Here is a 26,791-nt window from a genome sequence, read left to right as displayed (position 1 = left end):
AAAATTCATAATACACTGTAATCTTTTATTTCATGATACAAATTGCCTTCTCTCTCTCTCTTTTCAAATATGGCATGCTAAAAATGCTGTGTGTGTGTTTGTGTGTGTGTGCTATTTTTATGGGTCTAATTGGCCAGCATTTTGTTATTACTTATTAAAAATTGCCTTGCCCCTCCCTCATAATAATAATAATAATAAAAAGGCTTCTATGATGTTCGGTGTGCTATATTTTTGGCGGTTGCCTCTGACATTATCCACTGTATTCTTTATTTCTTCAAAAAGAGTGTAGCGCTCACCCCCGAAGGAGCCGCTGAATATGAAATAGGTTCTCCTACCTGTTGGTTCCAGCTGCCAGTCCCCTTTGATCAGCAACAGCACACCGACACTCATGGACAGAATGGCTCGAGTCTTAGGGTTCTTTTGGGATATTTATTTGCAAGTTCAATAGGAGAGAGAGGGTTTAGGACCTGTAGGATGCCCTTGGAAATACTTCGGAGGACAGCTTTCTCCCTTAGCAACAGCTAAGGCTGAAATCATTGTGATCTGGTCCCAGGGACCAATAGTAGTAGTAATACTGTGAACAGATACCTGGAATAGGGTGAGGGATCTCCCTTGTGGGTCCCAGACGGACGCTCGCTCCAGCTCCTCTGCGGTACCCTTCAACAAGCAGACTCTCGCTCCGACCCAGCTTCCATCAGGTATTCTCTTCAGGATCTGGAATCTCTGTGCCCTCAGCATCTGAAACGTCCAAGGAGCACTCCAGGTTAGTGGTAGTATATTCTTAGAACAAGGCACCCATCACCTGCCACATGTATGGGCCCAGCAAAGTATCAGTGTATCCTAGGCCTCTAGGCCCCTCCGCACCTGCCATGTGCTGAGGCCCAGGCCAGTTTCCTGCATCTCACAGACCTCCTAGGGCAAGGCCCCTAGGGGGAAGAGAGCTCTGCACAGTGTCCCCAGACTTTTTTTTACCTGCCCTCCACCATGCCTCTGAGTCATCCTACTCAGGGATTGGCTAGGGTCAGGTGCATAGTCATAACCTGAGGATGGATCCTCCCTCACTGTATGCCAAGGCTCCCTTTTCCTCAGCAACAGGAGGAGCAATCAATCCAGCAGATTCAGGGACACCTATAGAATGCAGAACTCTGTACAATCAGTATCTAGACTGGTTACAGTCCAGGTAACTCTAAATTGAATAGCGACATTTTAGAGGGCGCTACAAGAGCCTTGCCTCTCTTTCTCCTCAAATGTGGTCAACAAAAAAGGCTTCCATTATGTGTGGTTTTTAGATCTGTTCTGTCTACTACTTCAGTGGCTTAATTCTAGCTTATTACTGCTAGATAAATGTTATGTGTTACAGAAAAAAAACTACCTAGAGAAGAAATATTTTTACTAGTTAGAATTAATCAAATGCAGTGCCACTGCTGTATGTAAGCCAAGGAATAGTTTAAACCCAACAAAATTGAATATATTGCAGCTTACTAGTCCTTAGATGTAGTGACTTCATTTAGTTTTTGGCAGAATTTCAGTGTCCTAGTAACTTCCTTAGCACTAAACTGATATCTTTAACAATGTTATCAGATTTCCAGCTATCTTCTGTGAATTACAAAACCCTTCCTCCCTATGTTAAAGAGAAGAGGAGGTGTTTGTAGTCCAAATCAGGAGAGCAGCCGGGGGTGGCAGTACTGCTTCTTCATAGATACAGTCAGTGTTGTTACCCTAGGACAGGAAGTGTGTTGTTGGCAGGATCACCAGGTTAAACTAAAGGAAAAAAAGCTTGAAAAAAATAAACTAATGCAGCAACCACATCTAAGGACTGGTAAACTGCAGTATACTACAATTTTGTTGTTGGATTTAGATTTGGCTTTACGGTATTTATTTGGTATTCCTAATGTCATGAAGGATATGTGAAATTCCTCTAACCAGTAATTGAATTTCCACTATATCTCCCTATTTCTCAATGCTATCACAAGTTGTTTATCTTTTTTTAAATATCAGGTACTCTGTAAAGAAAGTGGAGTAGGACAAAAATGTTACTCCATCTGTATTGTGTTCCAATTTGGGTAATCCTCCCCAACTTTTTGGGGAGTTTACTAGGAAAATGCAAGTACCAGTTAGTGTTAATTAATTTGATGTGCAGCTAGAATATACTGTGTTTCCCTGAAAATAAGACCTACCCCAAAAGTAAGACCTAGCGCTATCTTCAGAGATTTCTGTAATATGGGGGGGGGGGGGGGAATATAAGACAGTGTCTTATTTTCGGGGAAACGCAGTATATGCTGCACCTGTTGATTTACAACTGCTTTCATCTGGACAATAGAATCATATTATTAAAGTAAATACGGCTGCATTTAATGATTATTTTCATAATCGACTAGTTGGCAGATAATTTTTTCTAATAATCGATTAATCGATGAAATACCATCCTTAATTTAAAATAAAATACAGTGTTAAAACAAAGTTTACTTCACAATACAACTGCGTGCACATCTGTTTGCAATCGCACTGCACTGGAACGCACAGCATTGCGTTACCATGCGTTCCAGTGAGGGCGATCACACTGCGGCGGAAGGGGGTGTTTGGGTGCCATTGAAATGAATGGCACTGCAATACACCTCCAGCAGCAAAATTGACTTTTTCCCTACCTTTTATAAAAGAATTGTATTGTAAGCAAGTTGCCAGTGGCAAGATTCCGCAGATGGCAGCTGAATGTAAATATAGTAGATAGTGGGCTGGTGCAATAGCAGGCTGGCTATTGCACCCGCCCACTGCTTGCTGTGCCCTCCCAGCATGGAGGAGAGAGCTAGGGGATCCAACCAACTAATCGATAATGAGAATAGAGAGTCAAAGAAAAGTCCTTCTTTGTACTCATGTTCCAGGTTTGTGACTCACAGTACGGAAGCAAGAGGATAAGATTGACAGCCAAGTAACTTGTACTGCATTGCCAGGAAAGAGGTAACCAATGACAGCCTATTTGGCTATTACACAAATAGGGTCATGTAAAAATTTATAAATTAAAAAAGTCCTTTTTTGAATGTTTATGGAGGTAGCCATGTTTGTCACATTTAGAGATTACAGTGACATCACATGATAAATAACCATAGCAAGATAAAGATTTGATGGTTGATTAGATTCACGGTTTATAAAGTTTATAATAATTTATTTATAACAATAAAATGCAGCGGCCAATAAGTAAATCTGGTGTACGTATTTTATTTATTTAGGTAATTAGATGATGCTCATTGTCAAATGTCACCTGCAGCCCCATGAAATTACCAGTATTTATTGTTAATCTGTTTTCTTTTTTTTTAGTGTGCAGCCCTGATGTGGGGTTGGCTCCTTTAAAAATTAACTCCTGTTGCAGCTGCAGGCGGAGCCTGGTATCAAAGATTTGTGGGGAGTGAGTACACAGCTAGGGAGGAGTCCTGTCTGTACATGGACTACATTTCCCAGGGTGCTAGGGGAAGTGAGTTCTGAGTAGAGACGGTTGCTGGATTCATTCCAGTACAGGGAGACACAGTACACAGACTGTCATTTTCTATGCTGTGCAGCCAGAGGGATAGAGAGACTGTACTCACTTGTCACAGGTGCATCCTGAAATTACATCTCATACACAGAGGAATTTGCTGCTTGCTCTGGTCTGGAAGACAATTGGCTGAGACTTTGGGTGAGGTGCCATCCTGTTGAGAGGCCCATGCGAACGGACGCTGAGGCTGAAGACAGGACCACCTGATGACATCAGACAATTCTCCATCTCCTAATGGACGTGTTTCTTCATCGCAGAAGATAATCCCTGACGTCTCTTCTGGCTGCAAACTGCTCACTGTGTATGGATGAGAGGCCTCCGACCTTTTGTTGTCTCTAACAGTATACACAGATTGCTCTACCATTTGTATTGGGCCTCAACTTTGGCTAGCTGAAGATACTACCACTGGCCAGTGGGTTAGGTACCTGGGTACATTGGGACTACAGCTTGTGTATAGTTTGATTATCGTTCAGTAAGCTTACTGTTAAAACAGCTGCATTGATAGTTCATTACTGTGTCTCATACATAGTTGAGGTGTCATACTGTGTAGAGACAAATGTTATGCTAATGCATTGATATTCAGATTACAATATACAGTAAACATTCATTCAAAACCTCTCAAGGTGTGCTGTGTATTTATTATTGAGGTTCATCACAGAGGAAACACAGGCAGAGGAAACACAGGGAGACCCGTTAGTTCTATTCCTGTAGATCACACTTTGGAGCCAGAGGTAGTGTTATCCTGCATTGGGGTATCACTGACAAAGAAAAGGGGGATCGCTACAAGTGATTCAGGGCTTGTTCACACCATGTCCGGACCAGATCTGAATCAGGCGGCATTTTTTTCCCCCGCTCGGAAAGGGCTGGTGTGAACAGAGCCCAGAAATGCCATAAGGTCCCCACACACCTTACGATAATCGTACGATAATCGCGGGAAATCCAGCGATCGTGCGATTATCGTGAGGTGTGTGGAAGCCGTGCGACATCTACTACTGTAAGGTCGCATGACTTTAAACTTACGGACATGTTCGAAAACCCGCCGCGCATCGTACGATGTTCGGCGGGGTTGTGGCATGTCCGTACGATAAAAGCGCACACTGCCCGTTCGGCATTGCGGTCATAGCAAGCCCGCCCCTCGGGGTGTGGCTTGCGATCATCGCAAGTACGATCTGCCTATGCAAGATAGGCAGATCGTACGTTTTTAAGTACCTTACAACCATCGCAAGAAAGCACTATGCTTGCTGTAAGGTGTGTGCCCAGCCATAGGAATACATTGGGATGCATTTCAGGTGTGGACAAAAATTTGTTCTGGTTCAAACATGGTGTGAACAAGCTCTTAATGTGATCTAAGCAAAGGTGCTCACAGACATGAAAATAACAGTAACCTGATATGGCAATTTTCACATGATAAATCTTAGGAAAGAAAACAATTCAACATATTGATAAACCTTATCTGATCTGTATTTTTTTGTTTACAATAAACTAGTGGCCCTCCATAGTGTAATCAGGAATAATTGTGTAATAGTATGATCTCTTTCAAGACACAATAAGCAAAGCTGGGTACACACAATTAACTTTTTTTTTTTTTGTTCAGCCTTGTAGGCTGAACAAAAAAATTACAGATTCCTCCATTCACGCCAACAGCACTCCCACTGTGTACATTGTTTTCATAATACCCTGAACAGTGCTTGCAGCTAACCTGCTGCAAGTGCTTTTCGGCTGATGATTTTCCAGCATGTCTCTTGGGCCATGTTGTTGTTGTTTTTTTTTGTGCTGTTAAAGCTGATTTTGGGTGCGGGTGGTAAGGAGCTCCGGAGTTAAGTGGCCATCTTGCGTGCCGCGGTAGCTACGCCCCCGTTGTTTTTTTTAATGTCTGACGGTTCTCTGATGTCCTGAGTTTGTATAAAGTGAATCTGCCACTATGCTATTGGCTCTACAGCCAAATGGTCTGCGTGCACATTTATTTTTCAGTAAAGTATCTAGCTTACATTAATAACTAGACACTGTCATAGAAGAAAGACCGGCCTCTGTTGGTTCCTCCTTGCTGCGCAGTTACTGCTTGCAGTCAATAGGGAGGCGTGGAGAAACCAAAAAGGGTCCATTTCCAAAGTAATCCTGTCTTTTTAAAGCAAGCTAGGAATTTTGCAAAAGCTAATACTTAAAGTGACATTAAACCCTCAGATTTTTTAACATAAACCAATACTGTAATGTGTGCCTTACTGTAATCCATGGTTGTTTCCCTTCTCTTTGCTGCTCTTCCTATTAAATCTGTATCTGTTGTCGTGCTGGGCAGAACTTCTGTTTTGCAGCAGACTGCCTTGTCTCTGAAATGGATACATGGTGTCTGTGTGTAGGTTTGCAACCTGAGCCAGCACTACAGGAAGAGGCACTTAGCTGCAAAGGAAAGTTCTCCCCCAGCATGAGAAGACATGAGGATTTAAAAGGAAGAGCAGCAAAGAGAAGGGAAACTACTCTGGATTACAGTAAGGCACAAATTACAGTATTGGTTTATGTTAAAAAATCTGAGGGTTTAATGTCACTTTAAGCAGTAGTTGAACCATAGTCCAAAGCAGCATAGTCTTTTTTTATTCTTTGCAGCAGGTTTAAGGGAATTGGTTTCCATTTAAAAAGCTATAAATTATTGTGGAAATTTAACAAGCCGTATTTGTTATCACAATGAGATCCATATGATATATATTAATAGTTACAGACATGTAGATACTATAAAGAATGTTTTCTATTTTTAATATATTAAACTGTTTTTGGGGAAATTACTTTAAATGTAAAGAAGAACTAAAGCCAACACTTTTTTTTTTTTTTTTTTAGTTTTGGACAGAGGGATTAGAACACCTGTCTGGCTTTTATTGCTATCTGTGTCCCTGTTAGATAGATCCACCCTCTCTATTTGTCATGGTGAATGTTATTACAGAGTGAAAATTAAAGAAACTCCCAAATATTGAGTGGTCACCTGAACAGGAATAGAGGGGAAACCTTCCAATAGGGACACATTTTCTGGTGCCTCTGTTACGCTGGTGGAGGAATTACCCGTCACTTCGTGTTGTAGCTATGGGACAGGAAGTGAAGGGAAATCAGACAAAAACATGGGACACACATGACCAAAAAACAAACTGACAGGGGTTTTAACTTTCCCTTACTTCAAGATGAAAAAAAAAGTTTAGCTTTAGTTCCACAATTACTTGCTGGGTAAAAAAAATAAGACACACATATATATATATTTATATATATATATTTTTATTTTCAGAAAGTGTTTATTGAGTATAAGTTTTTATAATGGCTGAAAGGAATTGTTTCACAGGTCAAACGTCTATTTCTACATTCACAATAAGTACAGACACCATCAGTATAATCCCAAGACCTCTGATAGATCCATTTGCACCGTTGCCTATGTCTTCTCCATCTACACCCTCCTCTGTGCTATCCTCCCACCCCCTGATCTCATTCTCACTTGGCCCAGGCTGACCTTTATAGAAAGAAGAAGGCTTGGGTGGAAATGATAATCCTGATAGGTTCCCAGTAGGCAAAGGGCTGTGTGAGGTGCAGTACCGCATGTCCCGCTCCTCTAGAAAACGCAGGTCCCGCCCCCGAAGAGCAGGAGGGGAAGAGCAGGTTACTGGGGAGCTGGAGACACCTGGGGAAGAGCGGAACCAGCCCCATAATGATCGGCAACTGCAATCACAGTGCCATGGGTTTCCATTGAGGCGCAAAAACTGGAGGGAGGGAAGAGAACGCAAAGAGTCTCCTGAGAGAGAAGGGAGGCTGTTGTTAAAGAGAAAAAGAATGGTGAGGCTGCTCAGGCCCGTAAAAGCAGCAGGAGAAATCGTCACTAATCGATTACTATGAAGTAGCAGGCGATCCAGGCTTGAGAGGCCAAAAAACGTGCCAGCTGGGAGCGACTGTAGAAGGTTTCCATACAGAAACAGCTGTGTAAGATTTGAAAGGTCACCAAAGAGGCCATCCTAGAAAAAAAAGAAGAAAAAATGGTCAATTAACAATGTTTAAATTAAATAATTTTCATAATAATAATACAAAAATTGTTGATTCCACCTCTTTTAAATTATATTTGAATAAATATAAATGTCAGAGTATACTGGTTATACTAATTGCAGTTTCAGAAAGCTATGCCCCTTAATTCAGTAAACCCTGCCAATTCTGTTCAAAACTCCACCCCCATACAACTGCCTGACACTAGTTAGCACTTTTCTGGGGGTTGTCTTATTGAGACTGGAGAGTAATTTTACCAAAGATTTCATCCAGGTATGTCTGCCAGGGTATGCTTGTAGTTCAAAGTTTATGCTTATCTGAGGACACTACTTTCTCAAGTTTATTTCTTGAGAAGTAGACAAATAATAGACTGACTTCCAAAGCATTTTACTTTTAATGTAGACTGCCTTTAACAGATTTTTTTCTTTCTGCCCCTAAGTTTTTCATACCTTCTGGTAGGGTTGATTTGCTGCATGTTCACTTTCAAAGTGAGTATTACTTATCTTAGTGATAACAAACAAAATAAAATTTTACTTTTCAAAGAACACCCAATCATGTGCAAGGTAAAAAGTAAAAGAAAAAAAAAAGCAGGATTAGTACTCGCACATGATTGGATGATTGAAGTCAGCACAACCTCACTTTATCTGACAAATGAAAATTCTTAAAAGCTAAATGAAAATTCACATTGCGAAGAGAAAATTCACCCTAGATTTCAAGGGCTCTTACGAACCAAGCAGAATTTTAAAAAGCAACAGCTTTACTTAGGAAAAAAGTAATTTATATTGAAAATGAATTTATAAGGGTTAAAGCTCATTTCATGTGTCCCACCTGCCCTGACCTTTACTATGTTCATGGATATGCTTAGGCTGGGTTCACACCTCAGCGTATTGGAAACTCGCGTTTGCCGCGCGTTTCTTAACGCGATTTGTGGTAAACAAAACGTGTGGCAAACGCGAGTTTCCAAGCGGGTATCCGGCTGTATCCTAATGGACACAGCGGGATATGCGCGTTAATACGCCCCAAAGAAGCTCCTGTACTTCTTTGGGGGTAGGGCGGTTTCCCACGCATTCGTACTCGCGGAAAAACGCCCAGATGGGAACCATGCACATTGAAAATAATGGCATTTCCCTGTTTGAGCGTTTTTCCACGAGTACGAACGCGCGGAAAAACGCCCAGGTGGGAACCGGGCCTTACTGTCTGCCACAGCCCAGAGCTTTATTACATCATGAGATTACATATGCTTTGTACCACCTGTCGTTACTCCTTCAGTTTATGTACATCTTCCCTTGTTTACGCCATTTGCAACATTCTACAGCCGGAGAATGTTTACTTTTGTGTATTAAATCCTGGGGACAACTTAATATCAATAGATATGCTTGCCTTAAGAGAAGGGGCCTGCCAAAGGTGAGGCTACACTTTCCTGCTAACCGGTCACTCCTCTCCTCAATATCTTACTGTATGAAGACCGGTTATCATGCAGAATATATTCAGTGTATCAAAAGGCTCATATTGTTCTGGTGCTAAAGCACAAGCAGCAGCACCGACATGGAGCTTCTGTTTGGGTAAGTAACCAATGACTCTAATGCTAGGATTGTCATCCTCCCACTGACGCCAACAATGGGGTGTTTTTTCTACCCAAGACACTAATGATGGGGCGTTCTTCCTACCTCTGTCTGCCAAGGCTAGGGCATTTTTTCCCCATAAATACCAAAGATAGGGCATTCTTCCTCCCACTGACTGACAACACTGGAGCACTCTTTCTCCCACTGACCACCGAAGCTAGTGACCTTTTTCTTCCTACTGACCACTGATTCTGGGGTATTTTTTATCTCCCACAAATTCAACAAAGTTTATCATTTGGTAAACTTTGCTAGTATTTCTTAAAATGGATTGAAGAAACTGAAAAACTATTTTTACTTTTCCTGCCACTTGTTTGCTGCAAATGATTGTGGAATAGAGCAGAGATTAGACCTGGGTGATCAGCCCCAACCAGCTGCTTATGGCTAGTGATTATTATTGTTAATTTTATATAGCGCTGATAATTCACACTGCACTTTACATGGTTGCACATTCACATCAGTCCCTGCTCCTTAAGCTTACAATATGAGGAGCATCTAGTGATGCACCGATATCCAGAGCTGGTGCAAGGATTTTTACCTACACAGGTGAAGGTGCCCTCAGGCGGCTGCCTATGCAGCCTTATGCTAGCGTCAGCCCTGTTGCACGGTCTGCAGTCGGCAAGCAAGTCAGATCTGGGGCAAGTCCCTTACCTTTCACTGATTGTGGCTTGGCCTGTTTCCTCCTGGATATGTCCATGACTCATCCAATCTCTACCCTCACTGCTAAAAAAAAAATCTTAAAATCAAGCAGCGAACAATTCTTATACTAGTTTCCTTAGTTGTGATGAGAAATCCTCGGTTGATACCTGCGGCCGCATGGCTGGATCCCCTCTTGCAAAAAAACAAACAAAAAAAGAAAGAAAAAAAAAAACAACTCTTCCTCCCTCCCTTTTGACTTTATTGTGTTAAAGTTCCTATTGTATGGGATTCTGACTCCCTTGGGTGCAGAGGGAGGCTGCGAGAGAAGGGAGGAGCACTGATGCTCCCCACCCAAAGCCCTAGAAGTAGTCACATAAGTGCTGCAGGAAAAAAATTAGTAAAAATGCTTTAGCCTGGGGGGGAAGGGTGCTAATTAAATTAGGCGATTTACTGGCCGACGGCTCTGTGTTGTCTGAGCCCAATGTGCCTGGTGCTGAACTAGACAGGGTTGATGGCAGCACTGGTAATCAAGTAGGGTTGCCACATGTCTGGGAATCACCCGGACTGTACGGGTTTTGAACCCTGTGCCCGGGCGGGAGGCCGCCGCTCACCCGTACTTGGTGGCACCATGACGAGCGGTGGGTAGCAGGGAGAGAGCGGCAGTCAGCGAGCACCGGGTGGCGCTGTTTTCAGTACCTCGATTCTCCCTCTCTCTCACTCCTTTGATCCTCCGTGGCTTGCTGGCACGGTGTGAGTCAGAGGAAGTTACATCACCGAGAGAGCAGAGAGGGAGAAGTCATTCTCCAGCAGTCGGCATGGACAGCGCTTTCATCTTAACAGGTATGTCTATTACATTTTTTTTACATAATTGCAAGGTAAGAGGGGGAAAGGGAGGGGGGAGAAAAAGGGGAAAGGGGGAGAGGGAACGGGGGGTTGGTATAACATTACAGTATGTCATGCTGGTTGTATATTGTGAAAGGGGCCCTGTTGTTTTGGCTATGCAAGCACCCCTGGAGGTGTTACGGCTTGTTCACACCCATTAGGGTGCGTTCCAGAGCGGTAGCTGCTGGAACGCACAGCAATCGCACAGGAAACTCCCCCCCCCCCTTCGTTCTGGGCGGGGCCATGGCGTTATATTGAGATCAATGGCACTGCAGCCACGCCCCTCATCCACAGTGTGATCGGACGCGTGACAAAACATTGTTAATGTCTGCAAAGGTTACAAGTGTTTACAAACGACAAATGTCACCAATTCAAGTTAATGATCAGGTGTCAGCCGCTGCATGTAAATGCCTGCATGTAATCCTTTCACATATGATTACATGCGGTATATAATCATATGTGAAAGAATTACATGCAGTTAGGAATCAATCACTGTCCCTGGATACACGATCCCTGGATACACTGGATCGTGTATCCAGGAAAAGTGATTGTTTTTGTAACTGCATGTAATCATATCACACATGATTAGATGTGGTATGCAGGCGTTTGCATGCAGCAGCTATCACCTGATCATTAACTTGAATGGGTGACAGTTGCTGCATGTAAATGCTAGATTAGGGATTCCTGTGCAGGAAAACACAAGTTTGTGGCACAGAAATCCCTAATCGCACCTGTGAATGGGGCCTCATACACACACCCCTTCAAATTCTGAATGAATAAATAATATTTTTAATAAAGGTGTACCGAAATGGAAATTTCAAAACCGAAATGAAACCGAAATTAAAAAAATGTCAGGCTGAAACCGAAAATGTTTTCTGTTTTTAACTTTTTCAAATTTTTTAAATATTTTATTTTTTATAAACTTTTTAATTTTTAATATTGATTCATTTTTAATAAATATTTTTATTTTTTACTTTACTTTTAGGGGCTTTGGGGAAATATTAGGGGTCTAAACATGCACCTGATATTTCCCTTTTAAAATAAAAAAAAGAGATTGAGGGCCCAGAGTCCTCAATCTCTTTTTCTGCAGCCCCTGTTATAAATGAATAGGAATCCTCTTGAGTTTTCTTGTTCATTCATATTCATAACATGAGAACATAGTGTATTTACTATATCTACAATCATGAATGAACAGGAGGTGATGCAGATCACTCCCATTCATTCATAATTGAGGATATAGTAACCATACTATGTCCTCAATTATTTACAAACACTCAGCGATCACTGATCACTGAGTGTTTTCCCTTGCCCCCCTTCCAAGCCCCTCACACACATAATAATACACTCCCCCCTTCCAAGCCCCCCGCACACATATTAATACGCTCCCCCTTCCTCCCCCCGCGAGCCCCCTCACCTGCTTACTTTTTTGTAGGGAGGATTCGAGGAGGCACATCATTCCCTAGCGATCTAGTGGTTGATTAGTAAGGTCTGGTGCAGACCTTTACTAATCCATCCTTTCGGCCAGAGCTCCAGCCGAAAAGAGCTAGTGATTGCTGGAGCTGACAGGAGCAGCTCTGCGGTCTGCATTCAACAGAAATGTGTGTAGCTGCTCCCGCAAGTCAGCTGGCTACATAGTACCGGTTCATGGGCCGGTACTTTGAGACCCCTGCTATAGGGTGCTTCAATGTATGGATCACTAACCTATAGAGTGCTTCAATATACTGAGCTTTAGTGTATGGATCTCTCATCAATCTATAGTGTTGTTCAATGTATGGCTCTCTTAGCAATCTATAGTGTGCGATCACGCTTTCCTAGCTCATCCAAGGCAGGATGTGTCAATTCAGGCTGTCTATCAAGATTAGTATTATATGCCCCTACTCCAGGATGTGTTGGTTATGTGTTTAGATGAAGCACTGAGATCTTGAGGAATGCTGACTTAAGTTTTGCTTGCTTATAAGAACATTATATCAGAATACAGGAATACAGCATCAAACAGGAAATATATAGATCATAGATAAGTATGCATATCCTTACCATCTTATCTTGAATTGTATTGTGATTGTAATGTCTTCCTTATATTGTAAAGAGCTGCGCAAACTGTTGGCGCTATATAAATCCTGTATAATAATCATTTTAACGAGTACAAGTACGCATGAAAATGCCCGATAATTGCCAGTGGTTAGTTAAGAATCTGCCCTTACCTTGGTGGTCAGTTTAGAATCCTTCGGTGAGATCTGCATGGAGCCCTGGTGAGACCCAAATGCAACCCCGCTGAGATCTGCACGCCGCCCAGGTGAGACCCAAATGCAGCCCTGGTGAGACCCAAACTTGCCATTCTCCATTGCTGTAAAATCAATGATTATACAGCAATGGAGAATGGCAAATGGCTGTTGAGGACTACAAATCTCAGCAATCCACGATTACTGGTTGCCATTCTCCATTGCTGTATAATCATGGACTGAGTTACAGTTCTTCATAATTATAAAGAAACTGCCCTAAAATCATTAGTCTGTATTGTTTTAGAATTTTTTTACATATTCTTTTAAGAAAAAGTATCGGAAATTGGTATCGGCAAGTACCTGAGGGAAAATACTTGTACTGGATCTTGAAAAAAATGGTACTGGGACACCCCTACTGGAAAGGTTTACTCTGCTCTATATACCATAAGTCTAGCAGAGTAAACCTTTCCAGGATACCTGGTGGCACACACACTACCTCTGGGTGCCAGCACTGTGCCTGATACTTCTCCTCTCTTTCCGGGTTCCAAATGTGAATAAGGTAGATGCCAGAGAACAGCTTCACTTAGAAGTCTTGGATTATGTCTCAACTAATCTTGAGGTACTAGTGACAAAATACAAAAATTTGCCAGTAGATAAATTCTGGGGGTAGCTGTCCAAAGTAAAATCTGTGAGCACAGGGCAGATGTAAAGGGCTTAGTTCTAAATCAGAAAAAGAGAAGCTCCTATAATGCAATGCGTTGTCTGCTATATGCTTTCCTGCCTATCTGTGTAATAAAGTGACGTGCAGAGACAGTTTGTGAGGGTGCCAGGCACCATACTGCTTATTAGATGCCCCTCCATCATACAAAGATTAGGTTAATATGTTAAATTATTTTATTGGGGGATTAAAACTGCTTCTACCTTTTACAATATAATGTGTATGAAACAGACCACAGTTCCCTTTTAATAAACAGGACAGAAAAGAAATGACAGGTGGCAGTGGGAGGACTGTAGGAGTTTCTGACAGAAGTGCAGTAATCAGTTTATATATAGTATATGACAGCATTCCATGCAATCACAGAATATATGTGTCTAAATGTGCCTTTGATCATCAATTCAAGTCTGTGGCTCATACATAAATGTAATCTCAATAGTTAAATCGTAGAACACCGAGGCAGCTGGTATGATGACTAATTATATGATCAGCTATGAGGCACATAGTTAAATGTAAGATATCCAAAATTATACTTTCTTGGATATGACTATACTGTATTGTCGCAAAAATATATATTTTTTTAATATGTTGCCAGTCCTTACGTATTTTTTGTTCCTTAGTGCTATGTCACACTAGTGATCAGGTCACTGGTGGCAATAAAGGACAAAGAAACCACTCACTAATTTCTAAGATGATGCATTCCTGCTGACTGGACCAGTGAGGTGTTGCTCCCTTGCTGTAACACCTGTCACCTGTCCTTGCTCCAGCTCTGGAATTCAGCGCCGTCTCCCTGCCTATCAGAGGCTGAGGCGTCATCCAGCTCCTCCTTCCCAGCTGGCTTGAGCCGGGAAGTTCATTTGCTCAGTGTTCAAGCAATGTGCTGACACTGAACAGGTGTACTCAGAGAGCTCATCATCCTGATTACTGCTACAGACTGTTCCACTCTCCTTCCTGGCAATTCACTACATTCACCTTGAAGGGCCGGTTCACACAACAAAGTCTGTGTTCCAGAGCGTTTGGCCGCTGGAACGCAAGCTGGCCAACTCCCTGCATTCAGGGGTGGGAGGGTGTGTGGCGGTGCATTAAAGTCATTGGCGCCGCAGCCATGCCCTCCTATGCCTGCAGTGCGATTGCCCACTTTATAATCATAAACGCAGTTTTATGATGTGCCTGCGTTCAGGTCCAGTGCGATCTACAAAAATACTGCAAGCACTATTTTTTCAGATCTCGCTGGACTGGAACGCAAGTGTTCCGGAGGCCGAACGCTCTGGATCGCAGACTTTGTGGTGTGTACCCTGCCTGACTGGAATCTATTTCATTCCACTCTCCATCCTGGCAGATAATCAGCATCTCATCCACTCACATTCATTACAACTCCTTTCAAGTCTGCTACTCCTCTCTCCTATTCACAAGGGGAAGTGTATGACTTAGAAGGGTGCACCCTCTCCTCTGTTTCTGTGTGTAGGCTGCCTGTGCCTCCATATCCTACCTACCTATACAGGATATGAGAACTCTTCAGCTTTCAAGAAGGCCTCAATGTTGCATAGCCAGTGCAAGTGAAGCCTGTCTGCAAAACCGCAAGTACTTTTACTCAATACTGCCTTTCATAAAACTGCGTTTATGATTATAAAGTGAAGTCAACTTCTACTGTTACTTTGAGTTGCTGGACTGTGAAGTGAATAAACTTCTACTGTTTATGTTGAGTTATATGCCATATAGTTGGACTATAGTGGAATGCATGCTGAACAACAGTATTTCCTAATTGTCATGATGCACCTTTAGACGGACATCAAAGCATCACAAAAACTTTAGAATTCATACGCTGGCATTTCTGGTGGTGTAACATGACTGAAAGAGTCCAGGATTATGTAAATTCCTGCAACATTTGTGCTCAATCAAAGCATTTTGACTACTAACAAATTTGCCAATACCAGAAAAACCATGGTAAACTATATCACTAGACTTCATTGTAGATTTACCTCCTTCTGGAGACTATATACTGGTGGTGGTGGACCTCCTAAAAAAATGGCAGAAACTGCAGATGTGTTAATATCCAACTTCGTCAATTTACATGGGATTCCAAAACAAATAATTTCAGACAGGGGAACGCAGTTCATCTCAAAATTCTGGAAGGCTCTCTGTCTAAAGTTACAAATTGATCATTGCCTTTTAAACGCATATCATCCACAAACAAATGGCCAAACCAAAAGACTTAATCGTTGTCTAGAACAATACATATGTTGTTATTGTACTTTCCTTCAGAGCAGAGGAATCCATACCGGTGAGTGCTCTTATTCTAGTGTAGAAACGTGTAGAACCTAGGAAATATTTTAACTAAGAAGTCGGGCTTATTATCTACCAAAAAAGATACATATAGCCAAAATCCCTTATTTATGTCTCCAATGCGGGAAATGTTTACCTGAAGGAGATGGAGGAAGAAGATGAGGAGTTGAGAAGAGAAGAGGCAGTAAAGAGAAGAAAAAAAGGTAAGTATTGGGTATGGGCCAGGTATACATAATAGAGGGATAAAGGGGTAAATGTGCACCCAAATTAAGGGTAATGTAGAGGGATGGGTGAGGGCTTGGGTTTATTGATTTGTTACATCCCCCAACAGGTATAAACTAAGTCAATTGGCGAGGGTCGGGGAGCAAAAAGTTGGGCTACGGTTTTTTTTTTCTTCTTCCTTCAATTTCCATCTCCTTATGGCTTTATGCTATAAACTCCTATGAATATGTCTATGGCGACCTTTAAGTTAATATTGCATAATATTAGGGGTCTTAATTAGGACTGTGGAAATTAAATGAAGTAATAAAATGAACTAGGATCACACTAATCCAGCACGTTATTATTCTGAGTTGCCCCACTCAAGCGGCGGCCATATTGAGTGGGGCACGTGAGAATAATAACGTGCTGGATTAGTGTGATCCTAGTTCATTTTATTACTTCATTGCTGTATGTGTACAGGCCAATGTAGTTGGATATGTATGTGTGTTATAATTGAAATTAATCGATTAAAAATTGTTTCGATTAATCGAACACGAACATTTTAATCATACCCAGCCCTAGTCTTAATGTTTCAGGTAAACGTCATCATAGGTTTTGGGGTTGAATAAAGACATACGTCCATCAAGTCGCCCCCATATAGGTCCACGCATCATCTCATTCTTAGGGATACTTGTATCCCTGGATATTACGGTCCCTCAAGAACTTGTCCAAAAATTGATGCGGGAGTTGAAACGCCTTGCTGACCACATCCCTAAACCCAGTGTCTGCGGGCAGGGGGGGTTATTTGCATAAGGGTACCCCATTTATAATCGAGGCACCCAAATGCCAACACCCCCACCCCTTTTGAATGAGTATGGGGTACATGTACCCCTACTAATTCGCTAAAGGGTTAAAAGTAAATGCAAATAAAGAGACCACATTTTTAAAAAATCCTTTAATTAAAAAGTAATATTCCTACCAGCCCTAAAGGGTTGGGTATCAATTGGGGGGGCCTCACAGTTTAGTTTTTTCTCTTTTGCAGACTGTAAAAAAAAAGTAATCTTCTTTTCTTTTGTCTAATGTCACTTTGCTGAAACGTAAATTAATTCATAACGAACATTCATACATACAACCGCTAACAAAAATCCAGATTTTGTCCGAAACCCGAAACAAATTGACTTTCGGATCCGAATCTCGAATAACGAAATATCCAAATAGAAACGAAACCAATTTTTTGACAGAGCACATGTCTAGACAGCAATGGAAGTGGACCCACGGGGCCGGTATCTGTTTTTGAAGGGCTCATGGGGCACCCTGTACTGCACTCTGGCTAATGTATATTCTTCAAATGTCAGGCAGGTGGCCTTCCTGACCCAGACTTTATCTAAATTGGAGGAATTCACTACTGGTTGTATAATGTTGGCTGGGGATTTCAATGTTTAATTTGACCCAAACTTAGATACCTCATTGGGTAGATCTTATATTCCCTACAGTCAGCTTAATAAATTTAAGAGAACGCTGCATGCTAATCGGCTGATTGACACTTGGAGAGTATTACATCCTTATGATAGGGACTATATATTGTACATACATACACTATATTTACATAGTATTTGAGGTTGAAAAAAGACACGGGTCCATCAAGTCCAACCTATAGAGTGTATGCATGTGAATTTACATGTGTATGAATGTAGATGAGTCCATGTGCCATCTTCTTCTTAAGTATACCTGTACCCCTGTATGTTACGGCCTCTGTGGAAATCGTCCAAATGCTTTTTGAACGATTCAACACTCTTAGCTGAGATCACTGCTTGCGGCAACGAGTTCCACACCCTGACCGCTTTTACTGTGAAGAAGCCCTTACGCCCCTTGTGCTTGAATTTTTTTCTCCACTAACTATATTACTCAATGAACAATGGTTCATAACTCCCATTTTTGAAATTATGCCATTTTTTTTGAGTCATCATTGTTTGGAGGGCCTACATGGGGCTACAACTGAAACTTGTACACTGTTGGATCATGCTCTGATCATGGCAAGTGTACTGGTGTCCTCTATCCCTGGTGGACAGGATGCCTGGAAGCTAAATGATTTCCTTCTATCTAATTCGGCAGATTTCACTCTGCTATCAGAGCACCTAAGGACCTTCTTTCATATGAATGCACACCCAGATGTAGATACTGGCCGGCTGTGGGAATCCCATAAGGCCATCATATGTGGTAGATTAATTGAATTGGGCTCCCGCTATAGGAAAGCAAGGACATGAGGGCTTTTGGCTGAAATAAGATCTCTTGTATCCCTTCATAAACATTCCCTTCTACAGTCTAATTTACAGCAACTGACTCTCAAGAGATCTGAGTTGCAAACTATCTTAACCGAAAATACAAAACAAGCTTATAATCTTGATTCTAGACAGATTTATGAATGGGGCAATAAACTGGGCATCTTATTGGCTAGGGCCCTTAAATGCAAACAGAACTCTTCTTTTGTTTCTAATCTGAAGATAGCTACTGAAGACATTGTGCATACCTCCCAGGCTATTGTTTAAGAGTTTTGGGAGTTTTATTACAGTTTATATAATGTCCCTTCCGCTGTTCCAACCTTATCTCAAGAAGGAAGGCATAAAACGATTCTTGCTTATCTTCGAAACGCTAAGTTACCTCCTCTCCTAGTAGCTATGCTGGAAGCCTTAGAATCAGATATTACTGAAGCCGAACTGGCTACTGTGTTGCAATCTATGGAAATGGGTAAGGTGGTGGGAGTGGATGGTTTTATATTAAGTTATTATAAGACTGTTCAGGATGTCCTTTTACCTTATTTCACTTCGTATGCAAATTTTGTTTCAACGGATGGCCCTTCTCGATCAGTCTTCAAGAAGGTATATTTCGATTATTCCTAAAACGGGCAAAAATCTGACAGTGTGCGCAAGTTACATACCGATCTCCTTGTTGAACGTAGACCTGAAATTGTACGTTAAGGTGTTACATTTGTTACTCTTACCGTTGATCCCCAAATGGATAGATACAGATCAGACGGGATTTATTTCGGGGAGGGAATCTAGAGATAATTTTCAACTAACTCTAACCTCAGCGGTTTTTGCATATATCTACTGCTAACAAGCAGTAGATATATGCAAAACTATTAAGAAAAAAATACACTTTTTCAAAGGGTTAACACTTACCTGTGTCTCCGCCGCGTGCTCCCGTCCGAACATCTGAAAATTTCTCGGGCGGCCGCAAAGGATCTTCAGGCAGGCACATGCGCAGTTCAGATCTTCGGCCGGGAGACGAGGAGAGACACATTCTATGGAGCAGCGTGCACCCACACAGACTCCGTGGGACAGGAAGTGCCAGCTAGCACAGAGGAGTCAGCACTGGATCGGAGACCCGCACCAACGCTGGAGGGACAGCTAAAAACTACAGGAAAGAAGATGATCAAATTAAGAGGCATCATTTAAGGTAAGTCATTACATTAGTGTAAGGACTTACCCAGTTTGAGGGGGGGGGAGGGACGTTAGCCCTTAATGCCACTTTAATAGCTCATGTACAGCGTTACTCCCAGTCCACTCTATCAAATGCTTTCTACACATCCGTAAACAACAATAGAGTGGACTGGAAATATCTTATGCTAACTTTTTTTTTGTAAATTCTGTTTATTTATTTTGCACAAAAAGAACACAAAGGTAGACTCACGACACCTACTAGGTAGGGGTACATACTTCTGTTGCAAACAGAAAAATGAAATTTAGAAAAACATAAAAAACCCTTAAACAAGATCGCCCCCCCTTCTAGAGAACTGTGTGCCACCCAAACCCTAGATCAGAAGCAAATACATATCGGTACAAAGAGTACAGCCGAACCCACACCTAATCCAATGAGGAGGTATTCATCCTGAGAGCATGATGTACAAATAAAGCACAGTTTGTGGGGGGATCTATCACAACAGCACGGTTGAGAATTAAGACACTAGGAAACTAAAGGGGGGACTGGAAATAATGGGAATAATGGGTGACTAGACCACCCTACCAATTTACACTAAACTGTGGTGGCCCAAGCATCAACCCAGCATCCCCAGACCTTGTCAAACTTTCTAAGGCTTCCCCTCTTAAGGTAGGCTGTCTTGTAAAAGTGCAGAGAAGAGTTAACTAAATGTCTCCAATCCGAGACTGATGGGGGATCCTTCTGCTTCCAACGCAACACCACCAACTTCCTCGCAGAGAACAGCAACACCCCAATGAGCATACAAAATGGCGCCTTCCAGACAGAGCTGCATACGATCCCAATGAGGCAGCCTCCGTCACCACTGTTGCATCACTGTCCTCTGCCGTTAGCCAACGATTCACCACCACCATATGATGGGCCAGGTAGTATTTTTTGAGATCAAGGAGAGCCAGGCCACCTTGAGTCCAAGGCTCCTGAAGGAGGTTAAGTTTAACCCGTGGAGCCTTGGAGTTCCACAAAAAGGAGGAGAACAACTGGTTCACCCTCCTGAAAAAGGCATCAAGGATACGGACCGGGGAGTTACGAAGAAAATAGAGGTAAACATGTAGGATCTTTATTTTTATAAGGGTCATTCTCCCAATAAGGCTCAGGGGCAGATGCGCCCATGCTTCAAATTTACGCTTCATCGTTTGGAGCAATGGAAGCAAGTTAAGATGATAAAAATCTCCAACAGCCTTCATGATGATAACTCCAAGATATTTTATTTGGTCCACCCACTGCAAAGGAAGATCTGGATCCGCCTGGAATGTGGTCTATACGATGAGCATAGAAGAGAATCCTTGCCAGGCTTAGGAAGAAGAACCACGTGTGCATCTCTAAAGGAATCGGGTAGGTCACCTAGCAACCAATCCTGAAGCATACAAGTCCCGCAGCCTGGGGGCTGCTATAAAGTTTATGCTGAATGGTTGTTCAGCATAAACGTTATAGCTTTCAACGGGCAGCCCATCTGGACCAGGGGACTTCTCATTCGGAAAGTAAGCAATAGCATTCAGAATCTCCTGGGCCGAAATGTCCGCGTCTAAGAAGTCCCCATCCGTTCCTCCCAATTCCAGCAAGGATAGTCCCCCCAAGAGAGCACCCAACCGATCCACATGGTAATCAGGGATTTTAGAGTAAAAGTGCTGATAATTAGACCGGAATTCCAGTAGGATCTCCTGCGGCTACGTGACCCTATTACCCTAAGCATCTAGAACACATGGTATATTCGTTTGAGCCCTCTGCTCGGCCACCAGCAAAGCTAAAAGTCTACCCTGTTCAAACAAGGACTCCTTGAGATTGCGCAAGGAGCACCTGGTCATTTCCACATAATGGAGATTGAGAGATCTTCTGGCTAACCTAAGCGCTGCCATTGATGCCTCGTCCGGAGAAGCTGCAAAGGCCGTGGCACAATCGGTCTCCACCTCCTGCAAATCCTCCAAAGCAGCGTTCTACTCCCTGCGGGTAGACCTTAATAGCCAAAATATATTCCCCCGAACATGTGCCTTAACAGCATCCCAAACTACAGGAGGGGAAGCAGAGCCCTCATTCACCTCCCAATACCCTTCCATAGCAAAGACAGCAAGGGCAGACGCCAATACCTCCCGCAGCCAAGCCGGAGATAACCTCCAACACCCATGGCTCCTCCCCCCGGGAAAGACAGTGAGATAGACACAGGAACATGATCTGACAATCCCCGAGGCAAGTAAGAGGCCCCAGCAACTAAGAAGGTCCCGGTTACCGAAGGCCATATCAATACGTACTGAGGAATCATGGGTGTGGGACAGATGGGAATATACCCGCATCCCCGGATTCTTCCATCTCCAGACCTCCTCCAACAGAGCCGTATCTGCCCAGGACAACAGTTCCACGCCAACGGGTCTAGCCGGGTTTAGAGGAGTCCAGAGAGGAATCTAAGATATTATTCAAATCCCCCACAATCAAAACAGGCATTGCAAGGTAGGCCGCCAACTTATCCAAAATTGAGTACACCACTTGGACCTGAAAGGGAGGAGGCACATACATATTGATTATAGCTAGCTTCGTGGCACGAGCATTTAGAATCAAAACAACATATCTTCCAGCGGGATCCACAATGGTATGTAGAATTGTGCAGGGAAAGGACCTGTTAATCAAAATGGACACTCCCCTAGCATACACTGAATAAGTAGCATGAAACGTCTTCTGAATCCAGGGACGCCTCAATGTCAGGATTTTACTGCCAGTTAGGTGCGTTTCCTGCAATAATACAATGTGTGGATGGAGTTGTTTAAAATAGTTGAGAACTAAAGAGAGTTTAAACTTATCATTACGCCTCCTCACATTCCATGACAGAACATTAAAGTGATATTAAAGCCAGATTTTTTTTTATTTCTACTTTAAGGAGACTCTCCTTTTGCTGGAGGATGTTGCTTTTTTTCTGTAAAAGTACCTCAATCCTCGTTTTTTAGTGGGTCCCCGCCATGCTCTTTCCCCCCGCCCCTTGCCGCCATCGTTCTAATGGTGGCACCAGTGTGCACTCGTGCCCGCAGCAGCTGTGTGCGTCCATAGACACACACAGCCTTGTGGCAGGCCACGCCCCTTCCCTCTTTGATTGATGGCAGAAGGAGCCTATGGCACCCAGAACTTAATGCTACTTTAAGAGTATCCTCCATTAATACACCATTCAATCATGTAGGACCAGGAATGACACATTAGGAGTAGCAAGTCGTGGAAAGATATGAGACTCGGCCGCCACACTTCACCCAGAGCAGTGGAATGGCACACAACACTCCAACCCATAGAAAACATAGTGAACTCCTGCTATCTAGTAAAAAAGAAAAACAATTAACTAACTAGATGCTCAGACCAAAACCCCAACCAGTTCCTAGAACACCTCCAAAAAAGAAGCCTCTCAGCAAGTAAATCTGTCAAAGAAGAAAAATTTAGAAAAAGTCACTTGGAGGCGCTGCTTCCATCAGGATACCATAGCTAGTACCTGAGGACACATGCCTGGATTGCAGTAAAGGTGGAGAAGAGCTTGAAAGGTAATAGAAGAGCTTGAAAGGTGGAGAAGAGCTTGAAAGGTAATAGCCAATAGAGGTGCAACATAGGGCTGCCTGGGGCATTACAACAGGTATTCTCCCTGTCAGGAGAATGCATCAGTCCAAAGACATGCTGGAAGGTAAATTGGCTCCTGTCTAAATCGGCCCTGTATGTATGCATGAGATATAGGGACCTTAGATTGTAAGCTCCATGAGCTTACAATCTAAATTGTAAATTGTTGGCGCTATATAAATACCTGTAATAAATCAGTCTGGTAGTGCAATAATCCAGGTATCTCAGGAGACAAAACAATAGCATAAGAAGTAAAAAGAAAAGAGATCAAACCAGTCACCGCAAAGCATCCAGCCAGTCTCCCGCCATGGTTAGAGTATCAAAAAAATGAGCCGAGCAGGAATGTTGAACCTGCAAGGTGCTAGGATAGAACATACCATAATGGATGCCCTTCTCTCTAAGTCGGCGGCGGACATCCACAATTGACCTTCTCCTCTTCTGTATCTCAGTCGAGAAATCCGGGAAAACCCAAAGCCGGGCATTACCATGGCAGAAATCAGGATGACTACGGGCTGCCATCAGCTGCCCCTGTAGTTGAGAAGGCAGTTCAGAAAAGGCCGCGGAGGAGCACCTGCCTGTGGGGACTCTGTGGGCCCATTCAACGAATTGGGGGCAAGGAATCCAATTGCAGTACTTTTTGGAGCAGGGATTCAGAGAACTGGGTAGGATCTGTGCCCTCCTCATCTTTAGGCAGGCCCACTATCCGGACATTGTTCCTCATCATGCGGCATCATCCACCTTAGCCGCAAGGACACCCACCATGCGCTGTAGGTCGGCCAGCGAGGCGACATGGCCATGCACAGTATCCTCCACTTCTGATACCCGTGTCTCAGCTGTAGTGAGGCGAGTGCAGATTTTATCCAGGTCATGGCAGATCAGAGTGCACTCAGCCGCCAGGTGGTCAATCTTGGTGGTCAGCGTAACCTTTCAGCCCTCAACTGCCACCAGAATGGTTTGCATCTCCTGACCATCAGAAGCAGGGAGTCGGGTGAGAGGAGAGGGCTGCCTGTTATCACTTCACTGCCACTCTCTATGACAGTTAACGGCGGAGATCATGGAGAGGAAGTAGTTGGGAAAGGCAAGATGGCGCCGGCACAGCACACACCTAGGCCTTGATGGCGGCAACTCGATGTTCTGGCTGCAGCACCATGCCGGTGGGACCTGGAGGACATGTGTCGTGCCTGGGGGGAGTTTGACCAGGTAAGTGCACAGATCAATGTGCACGCTAGGCAGGATAAAGAAACTGATGAGAGAATCAAGCGCAGCAGAGCTCCTCGAGAGACGTTCGGACGGTCTCACATCCTAGCTACGCCCCCATCTTATGCTAACTTTGAAACATTTAGGGTTGGCACCTAGGATGCACTGCCGGATAGCGTCTCTTTATGAATCACCCACTGCACAGGTGAGAGTGAATGGCATCCTGAGTGAGCCTCTTACCCTATATAATGGCACTAGATAGGGTTGCCCTTCCTCCCCTCTTTTGTTTGCAATTTCATTAGAGCCTTTCTTGGCTACTGTGTAAAATTCCCCTGAAAAATGTAGAATCTCAGTGGCTGGGGTTGAGCATACATTAGCTGCTTATGTCAATTATATTTTATTTTTATGTTTAAAATCCATGAATATCCTTACCTTATCCTTACGCCGGAGTTTGTTTTAAGTGAATCTAGTCTGTGCGATGTGATTTGGTTCCCGTAAATGCCATAGTCCTCTCTCAACTAGTACTTCTCCACTTTCTAGTATGACTTTATGTATATGGGATGCTGTCCTGCAGAATACAATCTTTGTACATAATACTCCTTTTCTTCTGCTTTTGGGGCATTCTTTTTTTTTTTTTGCCTGGTAAGTGGGATCCTCATTTTCAACCTGGTCTAAGGAAAAAAACTTTGCCTGCATCATGTCATGAATGATACTAGGATTAAGCCTCTAAGGGAGATTAAGGATCCCAGTCCCACTACTATAGATGCTGCAGATCATTGGAGATATACACAACTATGTCATTTTTTACATTCAGTACCCCAACCCCTACAGGCTATTACAGACCTGTGTCCTTTGGAATCTTTGTTTGTATCTTCCTCTTCACCTTCTAAGTATATTTCAAAGTGGTACAAAATACTTATGCAGGTGAATGAATTCCTGAAATATTTGTCCAAGTGGTAGGAGAATCTGAACATGGTCCTCTCTGAGGAGCAAAATATAACCATTTTGCATCATGTGCATGTTTCCTTTCTGCCCAATGCAACTGAGGAAATGACTTATAAAGTTCTCACCCGCTGGCATTTGACACCAGCTAAATTGCATTCAAACCATGATTCCAATTCTGCTCTTTGCTTGTGAGGCTGTGGCCTGAAAGGAACGTTCATAAGTAGCGAGGTAACGGTATGTTGGCTTTCTTGCTGTCCATAAAATGTGGTCTAGTAGTATCTATTAGCGCTTGTGATTTTATTGTAAAATGGCTTATTTTGCTTTACCCTATTGTTGGTGTTTCTCTTTCAGAAAACGTAATAAATATTTAATATGAAAAAAACACACAAAAAAAACGCCACCCCATACACATATACTAACATTATAAACACATGCAGACATTAACATTGGTACAGTATATAGGTAAAAAAAAAAAATTGTATGTAGGTAAGTATGACATTTGCCAAGCGACTCCCATGGGAGAAGACATTTTGTCCAGTGGCCCCCAAGTGAATTATGTTTGAGAACCCTGCTGTAGATAGACAAAAAAACCTATGTAACGTAACGGTATCAGGCAAAAGATCAGACAAGTGGTAAGGTATGATTTTGGCATTTACTGGCATTTGCAAAAAGGTTAAACAGAAGTTACACACAGTAGGTAAGCGAGCAAGTGATTAACAAGAAAAGCAAGAATCTCTACTTCCAAGAGATAACAGCAAGGAAATTAACATTTACAGGGCAATTCACTAAAGGGTGAAAAATTTGGAGAAGGCAGACGTGAACAATCTAGGACAAAATAGCTGATTTAGAAAAATTCACCAATTCAGCTCACTTTCCAGTTCAGCTATGTTGTCCTAGATTGTTCACTTCTCCTCCCTTCTCCAAACTCTTCATCCTTTAGTGAATAGCCCTGTTAGAATTGTTCCTCCACTGGCCACTAGTTGGCAATGCAGTGCATAAGTTCTTTACTATAAGTCACCGTTCACACACAGGCATATCTGGAACATGCCTCAAAAGTGTGCTTTTTGATGAGTGTTCACGAAGCGCACACCAAACGCGCGTGCAATGCCATTACTAGTTAATTGCATCCCAAACACAGCCGAGCAAACAGGCTTTTTTCCCCATGCACGAATATGTGGGGAAAAAGCAGGATGATGGTAGTGAGGTCTGAGCACCCTAGTACTAATTAGGAAACCCCATCGTCCCCTCAGTTTGTTGAAATTCACCACTTCTAGATATTTACCCATTAAATATGTGTTCTGTTTAAGAGAGTCTTCAAAGCTTCAATTCCCCCTAATGACCAAAGCAACAGAGTTGTTTATTCAGGCCTATTTTATGGCTGTGTAATGTTTTTTTATGGTGGGGTATCATAAAGCACTAAGTTAGCCAGAACACTAATTATCACATGGCACATCCCAGCCAAATACACATAGCCTGAACTCAGAGACATGTA

At 42.8% G+C, this 26,791-nt stretch overlaps 1 protein-coding gene across 1 annotated transcript in view; it reads right to left on the bottom strand.

Moving 5' to 3' along the window:
* Positions 1-6,843: 6,843 nt before the first annotated feature.
* The window catches only part of LOC108795090 (reticulon-4 receptor-like 2), an 80,553-nt gene continuing 60,605 nt past the window's right edge, over positions 6,844-26,791 (bottom strand). The window contains exon 3 of the mRNA XM_018566275.1: positions 6,844-7,503. Within this exon, the coding sequence (XP_018421777.1) occupies positions 6,844-7,503 (660 nt within the window). The remainder of the gene's footprint in view (positions 7,504-26,791) is intronic.

This window comes from Nanorana parkeri, unplaced genomic scaffold (genome assembly GCF_000935625.1).
Source record: "Nanorana parkeri isolate BGI_ZX_2015 unplaced genomic scaffold, ASM93562v1 scaffold931, whole genome shotgun sequence".
NCBI lineage: Eukaryota > Metazoa > Chordata > Amphibia > Anura > Dicroglossidae > Nanorana > Nanorana parkeri.
This window is presented reverse-complemented; position numbering and strand designations above follow the sequence as displayed.